The sequence below is a fragment of the Scylla paramamosain genome, chromosome 15 (assembly GCF_035594125.1).
Source record: "Scylla paramamosain isolate STU-SP2022 chromosome 15, ASM3559412v1, whole genome shotgun sequence".
Classification (NCBI taxonomy): domain Eukaryota; kingdom Metazoa; phylum Arthropoda; class Malacostraca; order Decapoda; family Portunidae; genus Scylla; species Scylla paramamosain.
Genome location: NC_087165.1, coordinates 24063512 through 24086011, shown reverse-complemented (window position 1 = coordinate 24086011; position 22500 = coordinate 24063512). Strand labels below are relative to the sequence as shown.

Genomic DNA, 22500 nt, shown 5'->3' with positions numbered 1-22500 from the left:
ATTACCTGGCATACCTGGGCAATTAGGTCCACTTACGGAGCTCAGATTGGCAGGTATCACACGCGTTTCTGCACCACACATTTCAGGTGGAGGAGGGAAAGTGTTTGCGCATATTATCTCAGCGGTTGGCGTCTGGCGGAGATATAATTACAACTTGTTCCTGCCCCACACCGCTCATTACGCGCCTCTCCGCAAACCACAGGCATTGCTGATACCGGGAGTAATGCCGCCGATAACGATTTGTGGCGCTGGTTGTACGTTATCGTGGGGCCTTCATTAGGGCGCCTCTCGAGACAGTCAGCCCTTGTCCTCCCAGTCCTCTTCCTCTCCTTCCTATACCAGTCCTCTTCCTAAACCTTGTTCCTCTTTCTTAATTCTTCCTCTCCTTTCGTCTGCCATACCTCTTCTTCTTCTTCCTCCTTATCCATATTGTTCCTTCCTTAATTCTTCCTCTCCCCTCCTCCTCTTCCTCCTAGGTATTGTTCCTTTTTTAATTCCTCTTCTCTCCCTTTCTTCCTCCTCCTCCTCCTTTTACGCCTTGTTTATCTTTCTTAATTCTTCCTCTCTCTCTTTCCTCATACCTCCTTTTTTCGGCTCCTCCTCTTCCTCTTCCTCGTCCTCTTTCTTTGCTTTTTCTTTTATCTTTTTCCTCTTCCTCTTTCGTTTCAATTGTTGTTTCTCCATCTTCGTTGCCCTCTTCCTAATCTTTCTCTTTCCTCTATCTTCTTTCTTCCTGTCATTTCTTCTTCATTCCTCCTCCTCCTCCTCCTCCTTTTCCTCCTTCTTCTCTCCTACTCCTCTTTCTTTCTTTTCCTCCTCTTTCTCCTACCTCCCCCCACCCCCATCTCCTCTTCCTCCTCCTACTCTAGAAAAATTCAGGTGAGATTTATGAAGTTTGCTGTTTACTTAAGGATCCTCACTCGCCGTCACGACTCTCCCCCCCACACCCCCCCACCCCAACTATCATCACTGCCATCACCACCACCACCACCACTGTCCTCATTATTATCATCCATTATCATTACTACCGCTATTATCACCGTCCGGCCTCAAATGCGCGTGGTACGGGGGAAGGGGGAATTGATACCACCACCACCACCACCACCACCACGTATCTAGACACTATCGCAACTAGGCATCACCAACTACCATCACCATCATGACTATTTCAGCAATCCCCACCTATGTTATCATGCTTGTCACTGTTACCATCACCGCAGTCACTCACTACCACATGCATCATCACCATTTATTTTCATCACCACTAACTATCATCACCATCACACAACCACCCATAAGGCTCACAGAAGTTAACACACACACACACACACACACACACACACACACACACGACCAGCCCTGTGGTGAGGAACATCCCGCCTCACCACACTAATTCTGAATTGCACGACATGGAAAGGAAGGACGAAAGCTTATTTTGTTTATTATTTCCGCTACTGACACCTCCGACCCGGCAGATTAGACGCAGGCGACGAAGCAGCGGCAGAGGGGGCGGGAGGAGGAGGAGAGGAGGGAAGGGAGGGGTGAGGAGGCCCGGAGCGACACGGAGAAGAGAGAGAAAAGGCATCAGTACTGAATATCCTTATCTACCAACACTACACAATATCACCACAAGCATATATTGTAATTTAAAGGTTCATCTCTTCAAAGCAAGTGCGAAGACGTGCTCGGATGAGGTCATTTCCAAGTAACAACCCTTGTGTGACATGCGCAGGAATTAAAGCTGGTTTTTTTTTACTTTTCTTCCTTATTTCAATAACTTTTATGGAGACATTAGCCATATGTTATTTTTTATGCCACTGCAAGAGAGAGAGAGAGAGAGAGAGAGAGAGAGAGAGAGAGAGAGAGAGAGAGAGAGAGAGAGAGAGAGAGAGAGATGGGGGGAGACAATGACAATGCTAGTATCCCTCTGTTCTCGCTCCATGCAGGCACTCCGCTCAGAGCAAGAGAGCTACCCGGCTTTAGTGATGCTGCTGCCATGCCATCCTCCCGGTGAACTGTTATCTTAGACCCAGATCACAGCACTGGAAAAACTGAAATTCTTATGGATGTTCTAATTGCGTTTAAATATGATTCTTATAATTTGCGATAAAGGATTTTTTTCTTGATTCAGGTTTCCCTAGTGTCGATTTTCCTTATATGTGCTTCGAGTGCCCCTTATTATTGGCCTTATTTTTTTTTCTAGAGTATCATACTTATGTAGCAGTATGTATATAAATGGTATCTCTCTCTCTCTCTCTCTCTCTCTCTCTCTCTCTCTCTCTCTCTCTCTCTCTCTCTCTCTCTCTCTCTCTCTCTCTCTCTCCTTTTCGTTTTGTAAATCTACGGTATCTCATATATATTTGCAGAATGATCGCTTACAATTAAGAGGAATAAAATGTTGATCGGCAAAGAAACGTGGATTACACACACACACACACACACACACACACACACACACACACACACACACACACACACACTATAAACACTTGCGTGAAGCTGCGCCAACCGAGAATACATAATATTTTGGAGAGAGGAAACTGGTTAATTTGCCAATCCCGAACAAGTTAACTGAGAGAAAATTTAATCACATATTACCAAAATTACACAATATATTTTTTGATCGCACGAGTCTCATAAAGTTTTCAAATATTCACCTCCCTCTGCGGGAAGTAACAGTTTGTTGATACCATCATGCAGATTTCCAAACATACAAACTTGTTCTCGTCAACTGAGATGGCCACACCAATACATCTGAAGTGCTTGTTTGCTAGTTATTTTCTCAGAATCACATTATTCTTAACATCAAGGAGAAACAAGATGTTATAAATATTTAAATGTAGTGTGGTGCGCGACAGATCTCAGGGGCAGCACAGCACCTGCCCTGCCGCGCCGCCTTAACACTACTGGCTGAGTAATGACCAGGTGTTAGTCGTGCATTTGTTCTAATGAGCATCTTACTTAAATCGTCGTTTTCCGCTCAGCAATGCTTCAAATTATACCTGTTTGTACTGAATTCCCACAAATGCGGCAGTTACTTTCGCAGTTCAGAAATAATCTACCGCAAATATCCTGCGTCTCTTTATCTCAACATTTGCAGATGATAAATACACACAAAATTATGCAAAATAGAGCAAAACATGCAGAACAATGAAACCTCCTATCCTGCAGATAAAAAAAATTTCTATAATATTGAATAAATACGTTGTATTACAATAAAATATTCTTTCTGTTCAAACAATTTCATTTATGATCATACCTTTCCAACTTTACAGAAAAAAATAAATAAATAAAAAATAAAAATAAAATAAAATAAAAATAAAATCCGAAGGTTTCGTAATGCGAATTAAAGACTGGCACCAGAAACACACCATGCTGATTACTTAGTTGCCTGAATAACAAAGGATCTTCCACTTACAGAATTATACACCCTAATAATATGGAAACACAGCAATTTCTTAAATATTATGACGAATAACGAACAAGCTTCATACATTACATGACTTCACTCTTTAACTCCCATGGCTTTTCCACAAGTTAAAGAAGAAGTCTGAGATAAGTTTAAAGTATAATACTGAAAGATCCCACCACACCCAAAACGAAGCACCGGGCCAGTGAAATCATTTAATGTCTGTCGTTCATTAAATGTTCATTAAATAAATCTACTTTTACTGAAATGAAAACCTCAAGTGTCATACTGCCGTTAGTGAAAAGGCTAATTAACAATTTTCAATAAAACTACGCCAGGAGTCACGTGTTGCACTGCACCGCCACGTCACCTTACGGGAGACAGGTGAGCAGCGAGGAGCGGAACTACAAAGGTGAAGGAGGGGCCTCTCTCTCTCTCTCTCTCTCTCTCTCTCTCTCTCTCTCTCTCTCACACACACACACACACACACACACACACACACACACACACACACACACACACACACACACACACACACACACACACACACACACACACACACACACCAGCATTGTTAGACCCGTAATAATATGATGCAAATTCCCACCCTCCCTGTCGGTTATCACACCCACGCCCGGCCACCAACGCCCTCTCCCACCCTCACCCAACACCCACCCAGGACGCCTTCCCTCCCTCCCTCTAGTACCTCCCTCCCTCCCAACCACACACACACGAAACTCCCCATCAACACAACATCCTTCCCACTCACCTCACCCATTCAACTCTCTTATGAACCACATGATCCACACATCCACAAGACCCCCTGATCCGCCCCAAAGCACCTGACACCCTTGCCGGTGCCGCCCAAACTGACGAACGGGATGGGCGGCACCGGACGCGAGACAATATGTACCAAGGACCGCTAATTACCGCCATAACACCTGTGTCTTCCGCCGCCCACTCCCGCCTGGCCACTCTGCACGACACCCACGTCTCTCTGCCCCAGTGTGTCACCAGTCACTCTCAGTCATTTATCAAACTCACGGCCCGCTTTCCTTAGTAGTAGTAGTAGTAGTAGTAGTAGTAGTAGTAGTAGTAGTAGTAGTAGTAGTAGTAGTAGTAGTAGTAGTAGTAGTAGTAGTAGTAGTAGTAGGACAGACGGTTTATTAAGAATCATCAAATCAAGTAAAACAACAACAACAACAACAACAACAACAACAACAACAACAACAAACAACAACATCATCAACACCATCACTATCACCACCACCACCGCCATTACTACCATCCCAAGATGCATCAGTCACAACAGTAATACTTCTGCTTAATGTACCTAGTATATGTCCGAAGTCTTTAACACACACACACACACACACACACACACACACACACACACACACACACACACACACACACACACACACACACACACACACACACTTCCACCATCCATCACACGCAACTGTACCCTCGCATCCCCTCAGCACGCACGCACGCACGCAGCATACACGCAGGCAGCCCGCAACACCTCCGTCACCACTACCTGAACACGCACCGCCAGCACGCACACTTTGATGTCGCTAGTTTTTCTTCTGTATCTTTCTTTCCAACTTTCCCCGGCTATAGTCTACTCTCTCTCTCTCTCTCTCTCTCTCTCTCTCTCTCTCTCTCTCTCTCTCTCTCTCTCTCTCTCTCTCTCTCTCATACACACACACAAACGTATACAACCAAAAATGCACAACAGAAAACAGCCCAAAAAGCAAAACACACTTTTTTTTCTCTTTATAGTACGCGAATACATTTCTTCCTTCTCTTTTCCCTCATCCACACATGTAACATACCGCTACCGCGCAACAGAAAGAACAGCCGCGCGATATATCAACGGCAAGACAACCGGCGGTGTTTTTTGTCCTTACTACGTGCGTGACAAACGAAAGCACTATACCACCTCGAGAGCATGAAGCATTACTAGGCGCAGATGTGATGGTGGGGGAAAGGGGGTTAGGGAGGGAGAAGGCATGGTAACTTGGGGCACTCCTGTACTTCCTGTAAGCCAAAAAAAAAAAAAAGTTGGAAAAATGTTTCATGCATTTTGTTTTATTTTGTGTGTGTGTGTGTGTGTGTGTGTGTGTGTGTGTGTGTGTGTGTGTGTGTGTGTGTGTGTGTGTGTGTGTGTGTGTGTGTGTGTGTGTGTGTGTGTGTGTGTGTGTGTGTTTCGAAATGGTACTTTTTTTAAGATTTCATTCGCATTCAGAGAGGATGGACAACATAGTAGTAGTAGTAGTAGTAGTAGTAGTAGTAGTAGTAGTAGTAGTAGTAGTAGTAGTAGTAGTAGTAGTAGTAGTAGTAGTAGTAGTAGTAGTAGTAGTAGTAGTAGTAGCAGTAGCAGTAGCAGTAGAAGTAAGGTAACCGATAGTCACAATGACGCAACTCATCCACCTCAGATTAAAAAAAATAAATAAATAAATAACTCAAAATAGAACAACAAAATAAACACATCACATCGAGAGAAAGAAAAAAGTACAAACACCTAAGAACAACTCGCATCAGCATTACTAAGCAAAAGAACAATACATATCACAAGCTTATCCATTTTAAGGCGTCCACGAATCATTTACCTGCAGTGTCAGCCCGTCAGAAGGTCAACGGCAGCAGGCAAACAATGGGGCGGCAGAAAGCGATGGGTGGGGAGGGGAGCGACAGAGGGAGGGAAAACCGTGACATCCGGGAACGAGGTGACACTATAAGTTACGTTGACTTTGATATAATGTTTCGTATGACAATATCTAACATATCAATCCGTCTGTCTGTCTATCAGTCGTGCTTCTGATGTATGATATCTATGCGTCCCTAAGTTTCTAAGGTGCTTGTGGGTTCAAGGGTTGTGGAGTCATAATTTATAATCTTTACTTAATTCGTATCAATTACATACATTTACATTCGCAAGATCATATACGACTTCCAACAGTCATACATATCTCACCACAAATAAAGCGTCATCAATCTATTAATCTATCTATCTATCAAATGTATCTATCTATCCCATACATCACCATCGTAAATATTCGTTATCACCTCAGAGTTGTCTGGCAATTCCTCGCCATTCATTCTATTTCACGTGCAAAGGATGCCGCACCTGTACGGCCGTCACTGGACTCGCAGGCACCAATCATTAACACTCCTCGCAAGTGGTGACGCATCTGTGCTATGGGGGAGAGAGAGAGAGAGAGAGATAGATAGAGAGAGAGAGAGAGAGAGAGAGAGAGAGAGAGAGAGAGAGAGAGAGAGAGAGAGAGAGAGAGAGAGAGAGAATGTGTGTGTGTGTGTGTGTGTGTGTGTGTGTGTAATCCTCGCGTGTGCTCTCCCCATTCCCGCTTTCCTGTATACCACAATACAGCCCTTGCAGCCAAAGAGCCACAACCTACTTGCACTGTTCCCAGAATAAACAACGTAGGTGAACAAATCGTGAGGAGGTTTAGTGACACAAGAAGCTCCAATGTATCTATTTCCGAGGAGTGGCATGTGCTCTCGCTAAACCTCGGAGGACGAAGCACCGTAAGACTGAAAAAAAATTACAAGTGACGCCTTTAAATGACGTTTAAATAAGTATAATACCTTTATTTTATACGTTTCATTTGGTGTGCAGTAATCTATATTCCATCATCCACTTCTCAGTTCCATGAAACAAAATATCTGAGATAGGCATCGGGTCCCTGTTGGTGGCGAGCCGTCGAGTGCCAACAGGGTCAACAGTGCCTAAGAATCACATCAAAAGGGCCTTATCAAAATGCCGCTAATCCGTATAGATGGATGTGCAGTCTGGGAGAGAAAGGCGCTAATGGCAAAAAGAATAAAAAATTTAGCGAATTTAAAAGGTAGCTCTGAGCCTCAGCTGGTCTGCAAAAGTGTCCCGCAAAACACGTTGTAATATCTCCTACAACACAAACAAAACAGGATGCACAAAAATAAATATCCCGTGAACAGCTGAGCCACCCCTTCTCCTCTCAACCCCTCAACAAACCCCTCAATTTGCGCAACGAAACCTCACCCTGCCCTCCCTCCCCCCACTGCCCCGTGCATGAAGAGACACACACAGCACCAGCAAAACTCCACATCGAGAAAAGAATATATGCAAATCGGATGCGCAAATGTTCGTTATCTGTGCGACCCTCGGTAACACAAGGAGTCTGCCGAGGATTTTATTGGAACAAAGCACAGAATGAGATGAACTTCTGAGTCACAAAAGATATGACACCTGTTCCCTACTTCGATGCCAGTCACCCGGTGCAAGCCTTCGCGAGTCGAGACATCTCCGGGGGTTAACATTGCACTGACAGTCACACCTCGGCCGTGGTAGTAAGGGCTTCAGACAAGAAAGGTAAAGGCAAGTAAAACCGCTGCTAAAATGAAGACAGCCGCCATTTTTGTATTCCGATCTAATAAAAACATAGTCAATTAGTGTCCACAATTTTATTCTTCAATATTGTAAAAATTAACAGAAGGAAGTAGAAATAAACACACATTTCCAGTTAACAGTCATACCTCGCAAACTCCAATAAAGAAAAAATGAAAGAAAATAAAAATTCAGAATAAAAATACAGAAATATAACAAAAACACGTGCAGAAAGCAATAAAACCCAGGTGACAAATGTTTCACCACTACGCGGGGAGATAAGGTCAGAGGAGGGGAGATCCGATCAATTAGTTTTTGGTGTTGCATGAGCCAAGGATGGATCTTCAGTCTTCAGCAAGGCCTGCAGACCCACCAACCACTCTGCTTCAGTGCCCGCGTGCTGTGAGGCCACGGGAGGCAGTCAGGTGCACTGGATCACAAATCACTTGTTTTATTTATTTATTTTATTTTTTTTTTCGCTTATGAAGAAAGTTAGCCAAGTGTAAAAGTTAAAAAAAAATATATAAAGAAATAGATAAAATAAATAAATGAATAAATAACTAAATAAAAAATGCCCTCCCGATAAAAAGAAATAAGTAAAAACAGTTCCAATCGGTGCTATCAATTTAGTTTTAGAGGTTTCTTGATATTTCTCTCTTAAAACAGTCGTAGCAAGGAGGGAAAGCTAAATCAAGCAGAGTTCTGGAGTCGACAATTTTGCCACACGTAACTAACACCACAACCTTGCATAAAAATTACTTTTCTCTTGACTCTACCCGGATTTTGAGAACACTAAGAAAATACACTCACGACTACCTGTAAAAGCGAAACACTTCAAGACAGCAATGCTTATTCCAGTAAATCACTAGTACAGATTATATGTATTTGTCATAATATCTGTATTCAATCACCGTTTGTGCCGGATATCCTCAAAAACTGGTCTCGGACAAGAGTAACACACAGCTTATATTATATTGTTAATGTCTATTATTACTTGGGTTATTCCAAAACTGAAGCCTGAGCTTGGAAACATTAAGAGAGAAACTGTAACGATGTAATGAGTCAATTACTTGTACATTATACGAAATTGATCAAAACATTACTTCCGGTGGCTGTTGGCGTCAATACTGTGAAGTGAAGTTGTCAGGGCGGATGAGTCTGTTTCCAACCACAATGTTAGCGTTCTTCAAAAATACATTAAACAACAGGTAAAAAAAAAATACATTAAAACAACAGGTAAGGAAAGCCTATGTAGCAAGCACAGCATTTCATCCCCAGCATGTAACAGATGGTGGCAATGGTTACTTCTGCAGTAATCTTAACACAAAGTATCTGCATAAAATATTCTATAGCAAACAATCCATTTTAATTTGATGTCAGTTCCCTCAGTGTGCAATAAGCTAAACTCAGTAAGACATTATAACGCAGCCCGCTTCTACTGTCCGTGCAACTTACCACTATCATGTCCTCTGCGATTTTCCACCTATTTGTTTTTCTCCTTCCTATGACCTGAAGTGTTTCAAGACCGGGATATCAAAACACCTGCGGAACTCAACTGTCCCACTCCTTTTGACTCTGGGACGGGCATGTTGGGCGGACATTTTTCTATGACAGTCTTCTTGACATGTACAAAATATTTATCTATATACATAAAAACTGTCATTTAAACACCAAAAAAACTATCAATCAGAGAGAGAGAGAGAGAGAGAGGGGGGGAGGTGAAGGAGGACGGAATTAGGAACAGGAAAGGAAAGGACGCGAAACGAAACGAAACGAAAAAAAAACACGAAAAGAAAACGAAACGAAAGAAACGGAAAGGGAAGAGAAGAAAAGCGAAGAGAATCGAAGGAAAGGGAAGGGGAGTGAAGGAAGAAATGAAAGAAAATGGAACAAAAGAGAAAGAGAGTGAAGAGAAGGTAATGTGAAGGTAGGGAGATAACAAGTAAAGGAAAGAAAAAGGTAAAAAAAGAAAGGGAGGTGGAATTAAGAAGGAAGAGGAAAGAAAGAGCAGGGGGAGGGGATAAGGGAGAATACAATGAGAGCGATAATGACCAGGAGAGGATCAGGTCACAATAAGAGAAGGAGATGATGATGACCTAATAATGACAGTGGTGGTGGTGGTGGTGGTGGTGGAGAGAGGAAAAGTTAATGTGAAAAATAAGAAGCGGGTTAAACCTCTCTCTCTCTCTCTCTCTCTCTCTCTCTCTCTCTCTCTCTCTCTCTCTCTCTCTCTCTCTCTCTCTCTCTCTCTCTCTCTCATATCACACCTGCAGCACCTCACCTCCCGCAGTCACCACTTTCCTCCTCCTCCTCCTCCTCCTCCTCCTCCTCCCTGTAGCGGCAGGAAGCCCGGGCACAATTACCACACCAGACAAAAAGTGCTATTGTCATCAGCTGATCTTATCCATCCATCTCTCTCTCTCTCTCTCTCTCTCTCTCTCTCTCTCTCTCTCTCTCTCTCTCTCTCTCTCTCTCTCTCTCTCTCTCTCTCTCTCTCTCTCTCTCTCTCTCGCCACTAATATCCTATACAAACGTGATGTGATAGATCGAGCTGAGAGAGGAAGGGAAATGGGGAGTGATGGGAAGGAGTGACGGCAGGAGGGGAAACGAAGGAGCGGTGATGGAAAGGGGAAACTCAGGAAAAAGGGATCGTGGGGTGATAGAGCGGAGGAAAGAGAGAAAAGAGAGGAAAGAGGGGGGTGGGTGCTGGTGGCAGGAGGAGAGAGAGAGAGAGGTGATGCTAATAGGTGAGGCAGGAAAGTGGGTGAGGGTTGGGGGGAGGAGTGGGTGTTGATGGCAGGAGGAAAGACAGGTGCTGCTGGAAGGAGGGGCAGGAAAGTGGGAGGGAAGAGGGGCGGGAGACGGCAGCAGTGATGGTATCAGGTGAGGGCGGAGGTAGTTCATCCGGTGTTAATTGCAGGCAGTAATGACCATCCATCACGCCATCTCCTCTCTCTTCCTCCTCCTCCTCCTCCTGGTTCTCTCTTCCTACACCTCCCGACCTCCGCTGCATGTCCAATCCATCATCGCCATCACCACTGCCATTACCGCGGCTGTTCTCAGTCTATACGCCACTGAACATAACGACTGCCATCAACAACACCTCATTATGATGTAACTATACCTTCGTACCTTGTTCACCTGTCTAACCTAACCTAACCAAATTTGACCTGATGTAACTTAACCTTCCACTAGAAACCAAACTGAATCTACTGCACCGTTACCAAACTGTCTCTTAATAACACATTATTATTTACCTTGACCTTTATGTATAAAACTACCACCACATCCTGACTACCCGTATACCCTTACACTCACTCTAGTTACCTACCATCACAAGCACAAGCACACAGTGGAAACTTGCAAAGGTAGTAGTTATATTTCCTTGCTACATTGAGAACCCGTTTCAATCACAACACCCTTAATTAAACTTACCTTAAATAATTACATCACAATACAAACACACCATGAAAAACTTACAAGAAAATCCACGAGTAATCACCATCACTAACACACACACACACACACACACACACCTCCCTCACCTCGGACACCCAACACCCCTCGCCTCCACCCCCTCCCCCGTCATTAGGTCGTGAAACATGCCCAAGATAACCTGCAACCCACACTTAGCGGATGTTCTCCCACCCATAACTCAGGCGCACATTACCACCGTTTGCACAACACTCGCTGCGTCGAGGAAGAGAGGAAGGAGGGAGGTTAGCATGCCGAGTCGAGAGAGGAGCGTGAGGGTATCAGCAGGGAAGGGGGAGGAGAGGAGAGGAGAAGAAAGTGGGGGAAATGTGAAGGGAAGGGAGAGAGAGATAGAGAGAGAAAAGTGAAAATACAGGAGGGGGGTTTGAAAGGGAAAGCAGTGAAGGGTAAGCGCAGAGAAGAGAAGGGAAGTGGGGAATAAAGAAGGGAAAAATATGAAAAAAAAAAGTATCTTGCAACAAGCCAACATTTTTAGATTTTTCCTGTTTTTTTTCCTTCTCTAATTTCATGATACTGAGGAAAGACTCTCTCTCTCTCTCTCTCTCTCTCTCTCTCTCTCTCTCTCTCTCTCTCTCTCTCTCTCTCTCTCTCTCTCTACAGTTCTTGTAAGTAACGTTTCATCCATTTACTATACAAAAGTGGCAATGCCTGATTTTTTTTTTTTTATGATATTCAAGTAATTAATGTTGGGGAGAGAGAGAGAGAGAGAGAGAGAGAGAGAGAGAGAGAGAGAGAGAGAGAGAGAGAGAGAGAGAGAGAGAGAGAGAGAGAGAGAGAGAGAGAGAGAGAGAGAGAGAGAGAGAGAGAGAGAGAGAGAGAGAGAGAGAGAGAGAGAGAGAGAGAGAGAGAGAGAGAGAGAGAGAGAGAGACGCCAGGATACAAAGACTGGACTGCGACTCACAAGATGACAACAACAAAAAAATTTAAATAATTGATAACTGAAAGAAGAAAAGAAATCAAACTATCTAAGCCAGGTAAAGCCAAAAACGTACGTTCGCACCTGCTTCCCATGACTTAATTAGCGCACACTTTATCATTAGTCTAATAACACCCACTGCCCAGCCAACAGTTTGATTGCCTGGTGTTGGGAAACAAATGAAGAAGTGTCTGATTCCCATTCACAAAATTCTCTCTCTCTCTCTCTCTCAACAATATTTTGCTATTACTCGAGCGTGTACGCATACGTGAAAGCAAGAACACGCGAGCCTGCGCACCCTCACCCCACGCGCACACACAAAGCGCGTAGAGCAGTGGTCAGCATGCTTGGCTCACAATGAAGACAAGTTCAGGTTCCTGGAAAAGCGTGGCAGATGGGCAACATTCTTATTACGTAACTCCTTAGCCCTGTTCACCAAGTTGCTGTTCTCAGTGATGAGGTTCTTGATGAAGATCCATTACTAATATCATTCATTACCCATCAAATTTCCTTTTTTTCATTCTTTTATATATTTAAGACTCAATACTTACTAGTGCATGTCATTGCATGTATGTAGACAGTATCGCAGATAATTATCGAGACAATTCATCACAATAATGGCATCAGGTTATCGGTTATCCAATAATTATTTTTCCCGCATTACTGATTTATCAGTATTGCCGATACTTTTGGTTCCAAACTAGTGATAATTGATAATTTTAGTTTTTGGAACAAAAGCATGTTGAAGTTTTTAACTTTCAAAATCAAATGTAGTTATTTTATTTAAAGCAGTACTTTTCATTAGTGAAAAGACAGTATAAACATTGAATTTGAATTTTTTCTAAGATTTTCCAAGTTTTCTATGATTAAGATAAAAATAAAGATTTTAGATTTATGAATTTTTTACATAAAATATCAATATCGTTATCACTAGTATCGGAATTTCAGATTCATCGATTTATCAGTTATCAGTTATCATGTGATAAATCTATTGCCAGTTATCGATTATCACCGATAAGGTTATGAATATCAATTTGTCAGTTATCATGATCAATTTTTAGTTACCACACCCAGCTATGTTGGTGAGTTAGTAATATGAAATCTCAACATAGTCTGAAAAGCAGGAAATGTGTACATCACCAAACATCATGTTCATGTGGGACATTGTGTGGCATGAAACCTCAACGTAAACAACAAAACAAAGATCGTGGTGTTACAACTGCATCAAATTTAAAATTCTTGCAACCACCAAAGTCATGTTTTTGAGTGCTGAAACTTGCCATGATTTACTCAACTATCATATATCCCACCTCCATAACTTTACCATACACAAATTTCAACTAAGGCCATCAGACATTTCTCAGCAATAAAACAGTAATTTGCATGTCTCTGACAGTCAGATATACGAGGTATGTGTGTTATATGCCAACCCTCAAATTGCATGCAACAGAACACCTGTGGATGCATCACTCTTCATTCAAAAATTCATGTGTACCATCTATCACTCTAATCATCATGTCATCATTAGTATTCACTGCAACCCTTCACTGCCTGACCCATTTTATCCTTGTCATCTTTATTCAAGCTCAGCCTCCTCTCTGTTCTATAATCTAGCATAGTTAACACTGAAAGATATGCATATAGTGTCAAAAAGAATAACTTGAACCATTTAATCCCACATAGCATGATTACATAATGATTATTAAATGGAAAATAAAAGAAATCAATAATAATAATAATAATAATAATAATAATAATAATAATAATAATAATAATAATAATAATAATAATAATAATAATGACAAAAAACAAAAACAAAAACAAAAACAAAACAAAATAAATAAATAACATGATGATAATGATGATAATTATGATGAAGAATTTTCATGGTGTTGTCTCAAAGTTCTACGCATCTCAACTCCATGCTGCATAAGATCATGATAAAGAAAAAATAAATAAATAAATAAAAATAAATAAAAAACTAACTCTGTAGCATCCTCCTCTATTACACTTCTGACACCATGCACTGTGCAGTACTATGGCCAGGCATTTCAACGTCAAGTTGTTAAATGCCACAAATAGTGAAAGTCTTCAGTTTCTAACTTATTACACAATGAGATGAAAATTAACCATTGCTGGCCTTTACATGAATACTACTGAGGTGATATTCATGCCTCCCTCAAAAAACTACAGGAGTATTATCTGCTTTCACAAACATTTACCATCAGTACTGAGTGAATACATATAGCAATATCAAATATCAGCTTAATGAACCATGCACAATTAATAATCAGTAAGTTTCTATTGGCTGTCTATTTCTCTGATGCATTGCTCCTTTCAGTGCATCCCTCACCAGGATAGTAATGACAGAAAAGCCTCCATCTCTCCCAATCCAGATACTTCCTTCATGCCTGTTCAACTGCTCGACCTCTACTAATTTCTTTCACATATATACATACTCCTTTTCACCATCCTTTCATCTTATAAGTGGACTTCATCTCTTATTAGCACCTTCATTATTTTACTCATATACACTTTCTTTACAAACTTTTTGCTCTTCATCCTCTCACAATGGCCATACCATCCCAGTGTGTTCCTTTTCAGCCATTTCACCATTCCACACTTTACACCACTAGCACAGGCACTCATTCCACACCTCTCATGTGCACTTTCACTGCTCTCACCCTCCCATCTAGTCAGTCCACATGCTCCTCTCTTATAACTCATTTCCTCAACCCAGGTTAAGATCACAGGACCTGATGCATGAAAGATGACAGTAATGGTAAGAAAAAACAGTTGTGATATGGTAACAGAAATATTAATGACAAGTGGCAGTGCTATATAGAAATGACCTCAATTTCAAGCAATTAAGATGAGCTACTTGAGAGATGCTTCAGGAGAGAACAGGATGAATGGTGGAAGAAGTTTAAGTTTATAAAGAAAGTTTAGTATGTCTGTTAAAGATTAAAGTATGTAATTGTATAGTGGAATGATACAAGTTCTAAAATACCTTTAAATAAGACAATCATGTGAAGAGAATAGAAGAAGTGAGGGGATGAAGAGGATATACAAAGTTGGAGTGGATGCTGAGTGCGTGACAGGAAGACCCGTTATAAAATATAACTTTTAACAGGTAGCCTTATAATATTCAAGAGAGATAATTGATCACACACTATAACAAAGTAGATACTGAGTGGTCACTGGTCACTCAAGAGGTTTTCAATGGCTCTAATGCTTCCAAATTAGTGATCGCAACAAAAGAATCTAATCTTGGTTCTATCCACTCACATCACCCTTGCAAACTTGAGCCTTTATCCTTGAATAATCCCTTTATGTCTCCTAATCATCACCTCAGTACTGGTCACAAAATGTCCTGCCCCATTAGTTTCTTTTTTAATTCCCCTAGAGATTAATTTGATTTTCACATACTGCTGAAAAAAAACACAAATCAATTAAGTTAAGTTCATCAATCATTTTTCTCTTTTAATCTTTCCACTGAATTGCATGCTCCGCCTTGGCTTGTTTTACACAATACTGATCCTAAATACAGGCAAGGTACATGACAACAAACTTGATTCATTCCAAGGTAGCATTTGTTGTTATAAATGTGTCTTATAGCAAATGAAGAACCTATGTGAAAAAAAAAGATTGAATCCAGGAAGCCAGAAAATAATATAAAAAAATCCTCAATTAAGAAAAAAGAAAAAAAAAAACACATAAAAATGACCACATTTGCACTACTAAATTTGAGATAACACAACAAATTCTTACCATCCCGAGTTTCACACATCATCACCCCAAGTTTTGCACTGCTTTGACAAGTATTGGTCACATTTACCTACTGTCAGCATCACACATCTACATACAGTAAATCCCACCTAAGTCGGAGCTCTCTCTCTCTCTCTCTCTCTCTCTCTCTCTCTCTCTCTCTCTCTCTGAAAGTAAGAACAATCCTAATGATTGCTAAACAGAATGAGACTGACTGAGAACAAAAATTAAATTACATATACGAGCGAGAAAGCGTGAGGAACAATGAAGCGAAAATTACATAAAATGAGAGAGAGAGAGAGAGAGAGAGAGAGAGAGAGAGAGAGAGAGAGAGAGAGAGAGAGAGAGAGAGAGAGAGAGAGAGAGAGAGAGAGAGAGAGAGAGAGAGAGAGAGAGAGAGAGAGAGAGAGAGAGAGAGAGGTTTCATTCCCTTGTCCCTTATGTCTGTCCCTTTATGTTCCCAGGTTCAAATTCTCATTACAATAAGGATTTTTCTGGATGGCTGCCCATATACCAGAAAACATGATCTTATTTAATTTCACCTCCTTTACCTTTACTATTGTTAGATAACTACAATACATTTCTTTCAGCAAGGTGTAAATATCTGGTATTAAATAAGATCATGCTTTCTGATATGCTGGGTGATTACGTCTATAACAATTTTAACTGACGCGTCCACCTATACCCTTACCATGAGTAATGGCAGAGTTATAAAACAGTGCTATATGCATACTACCCATTAGCAAAGAACTTATACCTTGTTGCAAAAATGTGAAGCAAAACCTACTTCAGCTGCAATAAATTTAATAGATGTCCCGTCTACTCTGTATGTTACTTCCATGAACAGGGAAGCTGAGAAGCAATTTACTCTGCTATTGGGAGAGATTCTCACCAACTACGGTGGGTTTCATCATCCCGTACTTTTTTCAGCAAGCTACATCCTCCAGAAACAGAATTCTTATCTTTCCATCATATGAATCCTGTTAATCAAAATATTTTGTTAACTAAAATTGTGATGACAAATTCAAAATCATCTGCAATACACCAGTGTCAGTTAGGATCCACATGCCACACCAAGTGGGGATCTCGGCTTGACTTGAAAATCCCGTGTTTATTCTAGATCACTGAACCACATAGCACTGAAACAAAGCTGACTCCCAACAGCTACCTATTGGTAATAGCTGCCCAAAAAATTGGCAAAATCACTACATACAACCTAACTTTACCCAACCATAACCCCTGAACATGACAAACAGCTGCAAGCTTGTGGACTTGGCCTCAGAGCAGCAGTACGGACAGTGACAACTTTTCATCACTGATACTGCTATCTGATGATTATTTCCTTAATCTACATATTTTTAATAATGTTGTACATTTTTAAAGGTATTATGTTTGTTAATGTTGTGTTGCATTACGATCAATAAGATTTTCTAATAATCTTAACTATTTCACTGAGAGATAGCTCATGGCAGTTAGGAGACTTTACATGACAATTAAGAGACTATGTGACAGCCAAGACACGTGGCAGTTGTTCGACATGCCTTGAAATCTATTATAAATGGAAATAAAGCAAAGGAAGCTCACAGCGAATCGCCCAAATCGTCTTCAAATTAGAGGGATGCATCTTACCGAAATTTTACTCATTTCTTTGCAATAGCACTTCTTTATGCTTCTAATTACAAAAACTCATCCATTCAATGCAATACGATTTTTCGCGGTAAATCATGGGTATTTCAATGCATTATATCACACTAGGATAAGGGAAACATCCTACTTCTGACATTACAAATTGCAAGCCAAGGGCGGGAACACCCAAGGTCATGCACTGCTCCAGACCCCGCCATTCGCCTTGCTGCACTGCTCTCTCTCCTCACTGAGCTGGCTGGAAATACACTCACACACAAGGATTACAATAATCAAAACTCTGCCACATGACACAGCGCACAGAAACAAAAGGAAAAAGATACTCACCACGAGTTTGGTTTTGCCTCGCAGATCTTGACGTGACGTCACATGTAAACATAGATCCGGTATGAAAACACTTCGTGTAAAAATTTTCAAAACAGTGTAATTATATATATTTGAGCGCGAAACCAAGTGCATTATTACGCATTATTATTATTATTTATTTATTTTTGCTTTATTTGAATACGATATATATGTTCATAATGACTGCAACATATTATCAGAAATGTTTTGCTCTCGTAAAAATAATAAAGCAATGTCATATGTATTTCCGTAGTGTATAACATATTATTGGTTTTCTTATTTTCTTTTTAATCTTTTGTCTTTATTTGGATGTGGATAAAACGTCTATTATGATTGTAATATGTGTCACAAATAACTGGCGGGAAATGAGCATATTGGCTGGTGGCGCGGGTCACCACACGGTTATTTATTTATTTATTTTTTTTAACACAATGCCTCCTGTCAGGTTCGAGGTAGGTAAAACTTTGTCATTTTAGGCCATAATAGCACCACATTTCACCAGTGTTTATATTCAAGGTATTTATATCTACAATAGGCTAATATTTCAATCAAAAGATTAAGGAAGTCTCCCCATGGCTGGCTGAGTGGCGGCGGCTGGCATTGCTCGGGTTGCTTCAACATGATGCGATGACGTTTTTACCCCATGACTGTTACCAAGGTCTCTAGAGCCTTTGCTGTTACTCTGCTTCTGCCGTGCCATGAACTTCCCCCCCTCGCGCTCCCATGCTTTTTGTACATGAACTTATTGATGTTATTAATTCAGATATCTTTAAAGTCTATTCCAGTTTCCTTTTGTATCCTTGATCTAGTAGGAAAACATGAATGAATATACGGTAGCTTCACTTTTTTTTTTTTTTCGAGAGAGAGAGAGAGTAAACAACTTTTGTGATAAACTTTTCTCAAGTACTGTATTTTTATGTACGAGGGAGTACACAAAACACTGAATAACAACACAACATTATTATTACCCTCTCTGTGATACTGGTTCTTATCCTGGGTGGACCGAGAAGAAAGAAGATACTGTGCGTGTATTTTGAAACGGATAGGCCCTCATAAGAACTGTTTTTAAAGACCACAGAGATTATCAAACGTGCTCTCATGAACTGTTTTTTCCCACTGGTGTTGCAGAATCCTTGTTAAATTATTATTGTTATCTTGAAATCATCCCTCAAATCCTCAGTAACTTTCACTCGTTGAATTTGTTATAAGTAGTCGTCAGAAGACGCCGAAAACCCCCAGGGAATGCACTCTTGCTTACGAGTAATGAGTTGAAGAATAAAATAAAGTGCTGACAGATTTACTCAGAATTCAGTAATACTGCTTTCATTGTCTAGACTAAACTTATTGATGAAGAAAATTATTATGGTGGGCGTTGCTTGTTTAACATAGGTGTGAGGCTATGTGTATTAAAAAAATAAATAAATAAATAAATGCGAGATTTTCCTTGCAGTGAAAACAAACGTATGTGATCTTGTGGTTGCTGCTACTAATGCTGCTGCTGTTGTTGTTGGCGGTGGTGGTGCTGGTACCACCTTTCATAATCATCATAATTATCACCATTTTCATCATCATCATCATCATTATCATCATCATCATTATCGTACTCATAACTATTTACTTACTAAATATTTTGTATGTACTAGTAGTCTACGTATTTGCCATCTACTTATTTATTTTTCACATTCATTGTCTTCTTTTCTCCTGTCTTGAAAGTGACTCATCTTCCCAAAATTAGTATCTTTTTTTTATTATTTCTTCTTGTATAATTGTCTGTTTATCTGTACGTTAGTCCGCCTGCTTTCACACGTGTTTGCTGGTTCCGTGGTGAAATGACAGACATTCAGGGTTAGATAGCATTAAAAGCAAGGTGGAAACTATACCCCGTTCAAGGAAGCTGTTCATGAGCACCGAGGCAGCGTCTGTAACGGTGGAGATCCTAGACCTAGACGGCTCTCCTGATTGGCTGGCTGCACGGCGCACGCTAACTTCACCCAACCACAGTTTTCTCCTTCACTCATGCTTGCCTCCACGCTATAATATATGTATATTCGCCATAACTCATCTCAGGCGCCATGAACAAGAGCATAGTTATTTTTACCGTGCAAGACCTTCCGCTGTCTGACCGAAGAGCTGTGTGAAGAATCGTTGCTGTGTTTAAATGTCATCCATAAGTCATGGAGATTTAGCATACATATCTGTCTGGGCATTTCCTGGGTGTCGTGAAGCACGTATGATATGAATGAGGGCTGAAGGCTGGGAACTGCTCCAGGAACTTCCGTTTCCCACGACACCAGGACAGGGATGAATGAAGCCTGCTGTGTTTGTTTGGTCGCCTCGTTTCGTTATTTTCTTAAGATTTTTTTTTTCCTCTTTCTTCCCTCGTGTATGTGTGGGGAAAATCTGCATGCATTGATTATTATCATTATTATTATTATTATTATTGTTATTATTACTACTACTACTACTATTACTACTGCTACTACTACTACTACTACTACTACTACTACTACTACTACTACTACTACTACTACTACTACTACTTATTATTATTATTATTACTATTTTTATTATTATTATTATTATTATCATCAGCAGCAGCATCATCATCACCACCACCACCACCACCACCACCACCACCACTACCGTCATCATCATTCATTCATCCATTAATTACTATCACAACTGCGTATGCCATCACAGTACATCTCTGTCACCCCGCAGGCAAAGGACACGGTGTACGCCGTGACGCAGGCGGTGATGACGGTGCTTCGGCATTCCACCAACCCTGCCTTCATCACCACCGTACTGGGCCATCTCAAGGTACGACAGTAAACTCGCCTTCTAACACACACACACACACACACACACACACACACACACTCACACCTTAATTCCTTATCATTATGTTTCTACTAAGTATGCGATATCTTATCCACATTATAGTATATCAGTTCCTTTATGATGATTTCTTTTACTGCTTTAATTTGATGTATTTAAATGATTATAGTTTATCCTGATATGGTTTCTGTTATATCAATTTCCGTAAATATGCGCAACAGGGCCTTCTTAGCAATCTGAAGAATACTTATTTAATAGGATAGTATAATTAGTGTAATATATGTCTGCAAAAGATTTAGACAGCGGCCTGGTATAGTTAACTCACGAATCAGCGTTGAAATCAGGTCTCTCTCTCTCTCTCTCTCTCTCTCTCTCTCTCTCTCTCTCTCTCTCTCTCTCTCTCTCTCTCTCTCTCTCTCTCTCTGACCATAGTAGTTAAAGATCATTTCATTTCACAACCCATCCACTTGTTATCTCTTGCCTCACCAGTTTTTTTCTTCATTTTTTTTTTTTACTCATCTCTAAAGTATCTTTTTATCCATTGCTCTCCCGTAGCTATTGTGTGTGTGTGTGTGTGTGTGTGTGTGTGTGTGTGTGTTCCTTTCTTTATGATATCCTCTCTCAACATTCCCTCACCCTGCCTCATTTCCTCACCCGAAACGTTCCATAGGTGTCCACCCTGGAGGAGGCGGAGCTGCGTCTGGGACAGCATCTTTGGTCCATCCTCCACAAACATTTACACGTTGAGCTCCCTCTCGATGTGGCAGAAGAGCTTGCCGCCCTGCCGCTCCTTCCTCCCTCCTCGCCCTCGCGTACCTGCACCACCAGGGACAGGAGTAATCGCGAGGAGGGAACTTCCAACACAGATTTGTCTCCCGCACCTGAGGAATGTAGTCAGCTCCTCAGCTCCCTCCCGCTGTGTGGGGAGCTGCTTGGATCCGCCATGAATTCTTCTCAGGGATACTGCGAGCCTCAAGGAGAGGATTCTGGTCTACTACAGTTTGATCTTGCATTGCCTGCGGCATCCGAACCTGCCTCTCAGGAACATGAACATAGGCTGGAAGGCAGTGCAGCTGAACATCATGTCCAAACTGACATCGAGAGACTGTGTGATCAGGTGTTGTGCAGCAGTACACGTGAGGAACCTGCAGGACATCACCCCGTGGAATGTAACAGACTAGAAGGCAGTGCAGCTGAACATCATGTCCAAACTGACATCGAGAGACTGTGTGATCAGGTGTTGTCCAGCAGTGCACGGAAAGACCTCGTAGAGGATAAGTCTACGGGTGATAACTCTCCAGTGACTTCTCCCAGGCAGCCCGAGGCCACGGTTGTTCTTTCACCACCTCGTCCATCATCTGACTGCCATGAAGAAGTCTTCGAGAAGTCTCAGGAACAAAACACCGATATACAAGAACAGGAACCTCAGGACTTAGATGGGGAGAATGACAGCAGTCCTGTTGCTGCCAAGAACAGGATCTTGGAGGTGCTGCAACTTCTTTCTGGGACCATCGAGGAGGGGGAGGACTTAGGATCTCAAAATAGGAGAATCGAAGAGGCACTAACAAATCTATCTTACACCTTAGCCATAGACACCCAAACGCAGGCCTACTCTCTGACACCATCATCCCTATCTCAGAACTCCACCGACATGCGCACTAAAGAAGTGACTGATATTGACATGGAAAAGAA

The 22500-nt window shown here is 41.3% G+C and overlaps 2 protein-coding genes across 4 annotated transcripts in view; one reads left to right on the top strand and one right to left on the bottom strand.

Moving 5' to 3' along the window:
* The window catches only part of LOC135107711 (Fanconi anemia group J protein homolog), a 72739-nt gene extending 54728 nt beyond the window's left edge, over positions 1-18011 (bottom strand). For all 3 annotated transcript variants that reach the window (XM_064017898.1, XM_064017896.1, XM_064017897.1), the window contains exon 1: positions 17953-18011. The gene's annotated coding sequence lies outside the window, so the exon portion shown is untranslated. The remainder of the gene's footprint in view (positions 1-17952) is intronic.
* Positions 18012-18299: 288 nt separating this feature from the next.
* LOC135107255 (daxx-like protein) overlaps positions 18300-22500 on the top strand; it is a 7614-nt gene continuing 3413 nt past the window's right edge. Inside the window, exons 1-3 of the mRNA XM_064016914.1 lie at positions 18300-18422; positions 20692-20790; positions 21479-22500. The exon at positions 21479-22500 is cut by the window's right edge and continues 3413 nt beyond it. Of these exons, the coding sequence (XP_063872984.1) occupies positions 18300-18422; positions 20692-20790; positions 21479-22500 (1244 nt within the window). The remainder of the gene's footprint in view (positions 18423-20691; positions 20791-21478) is intronic.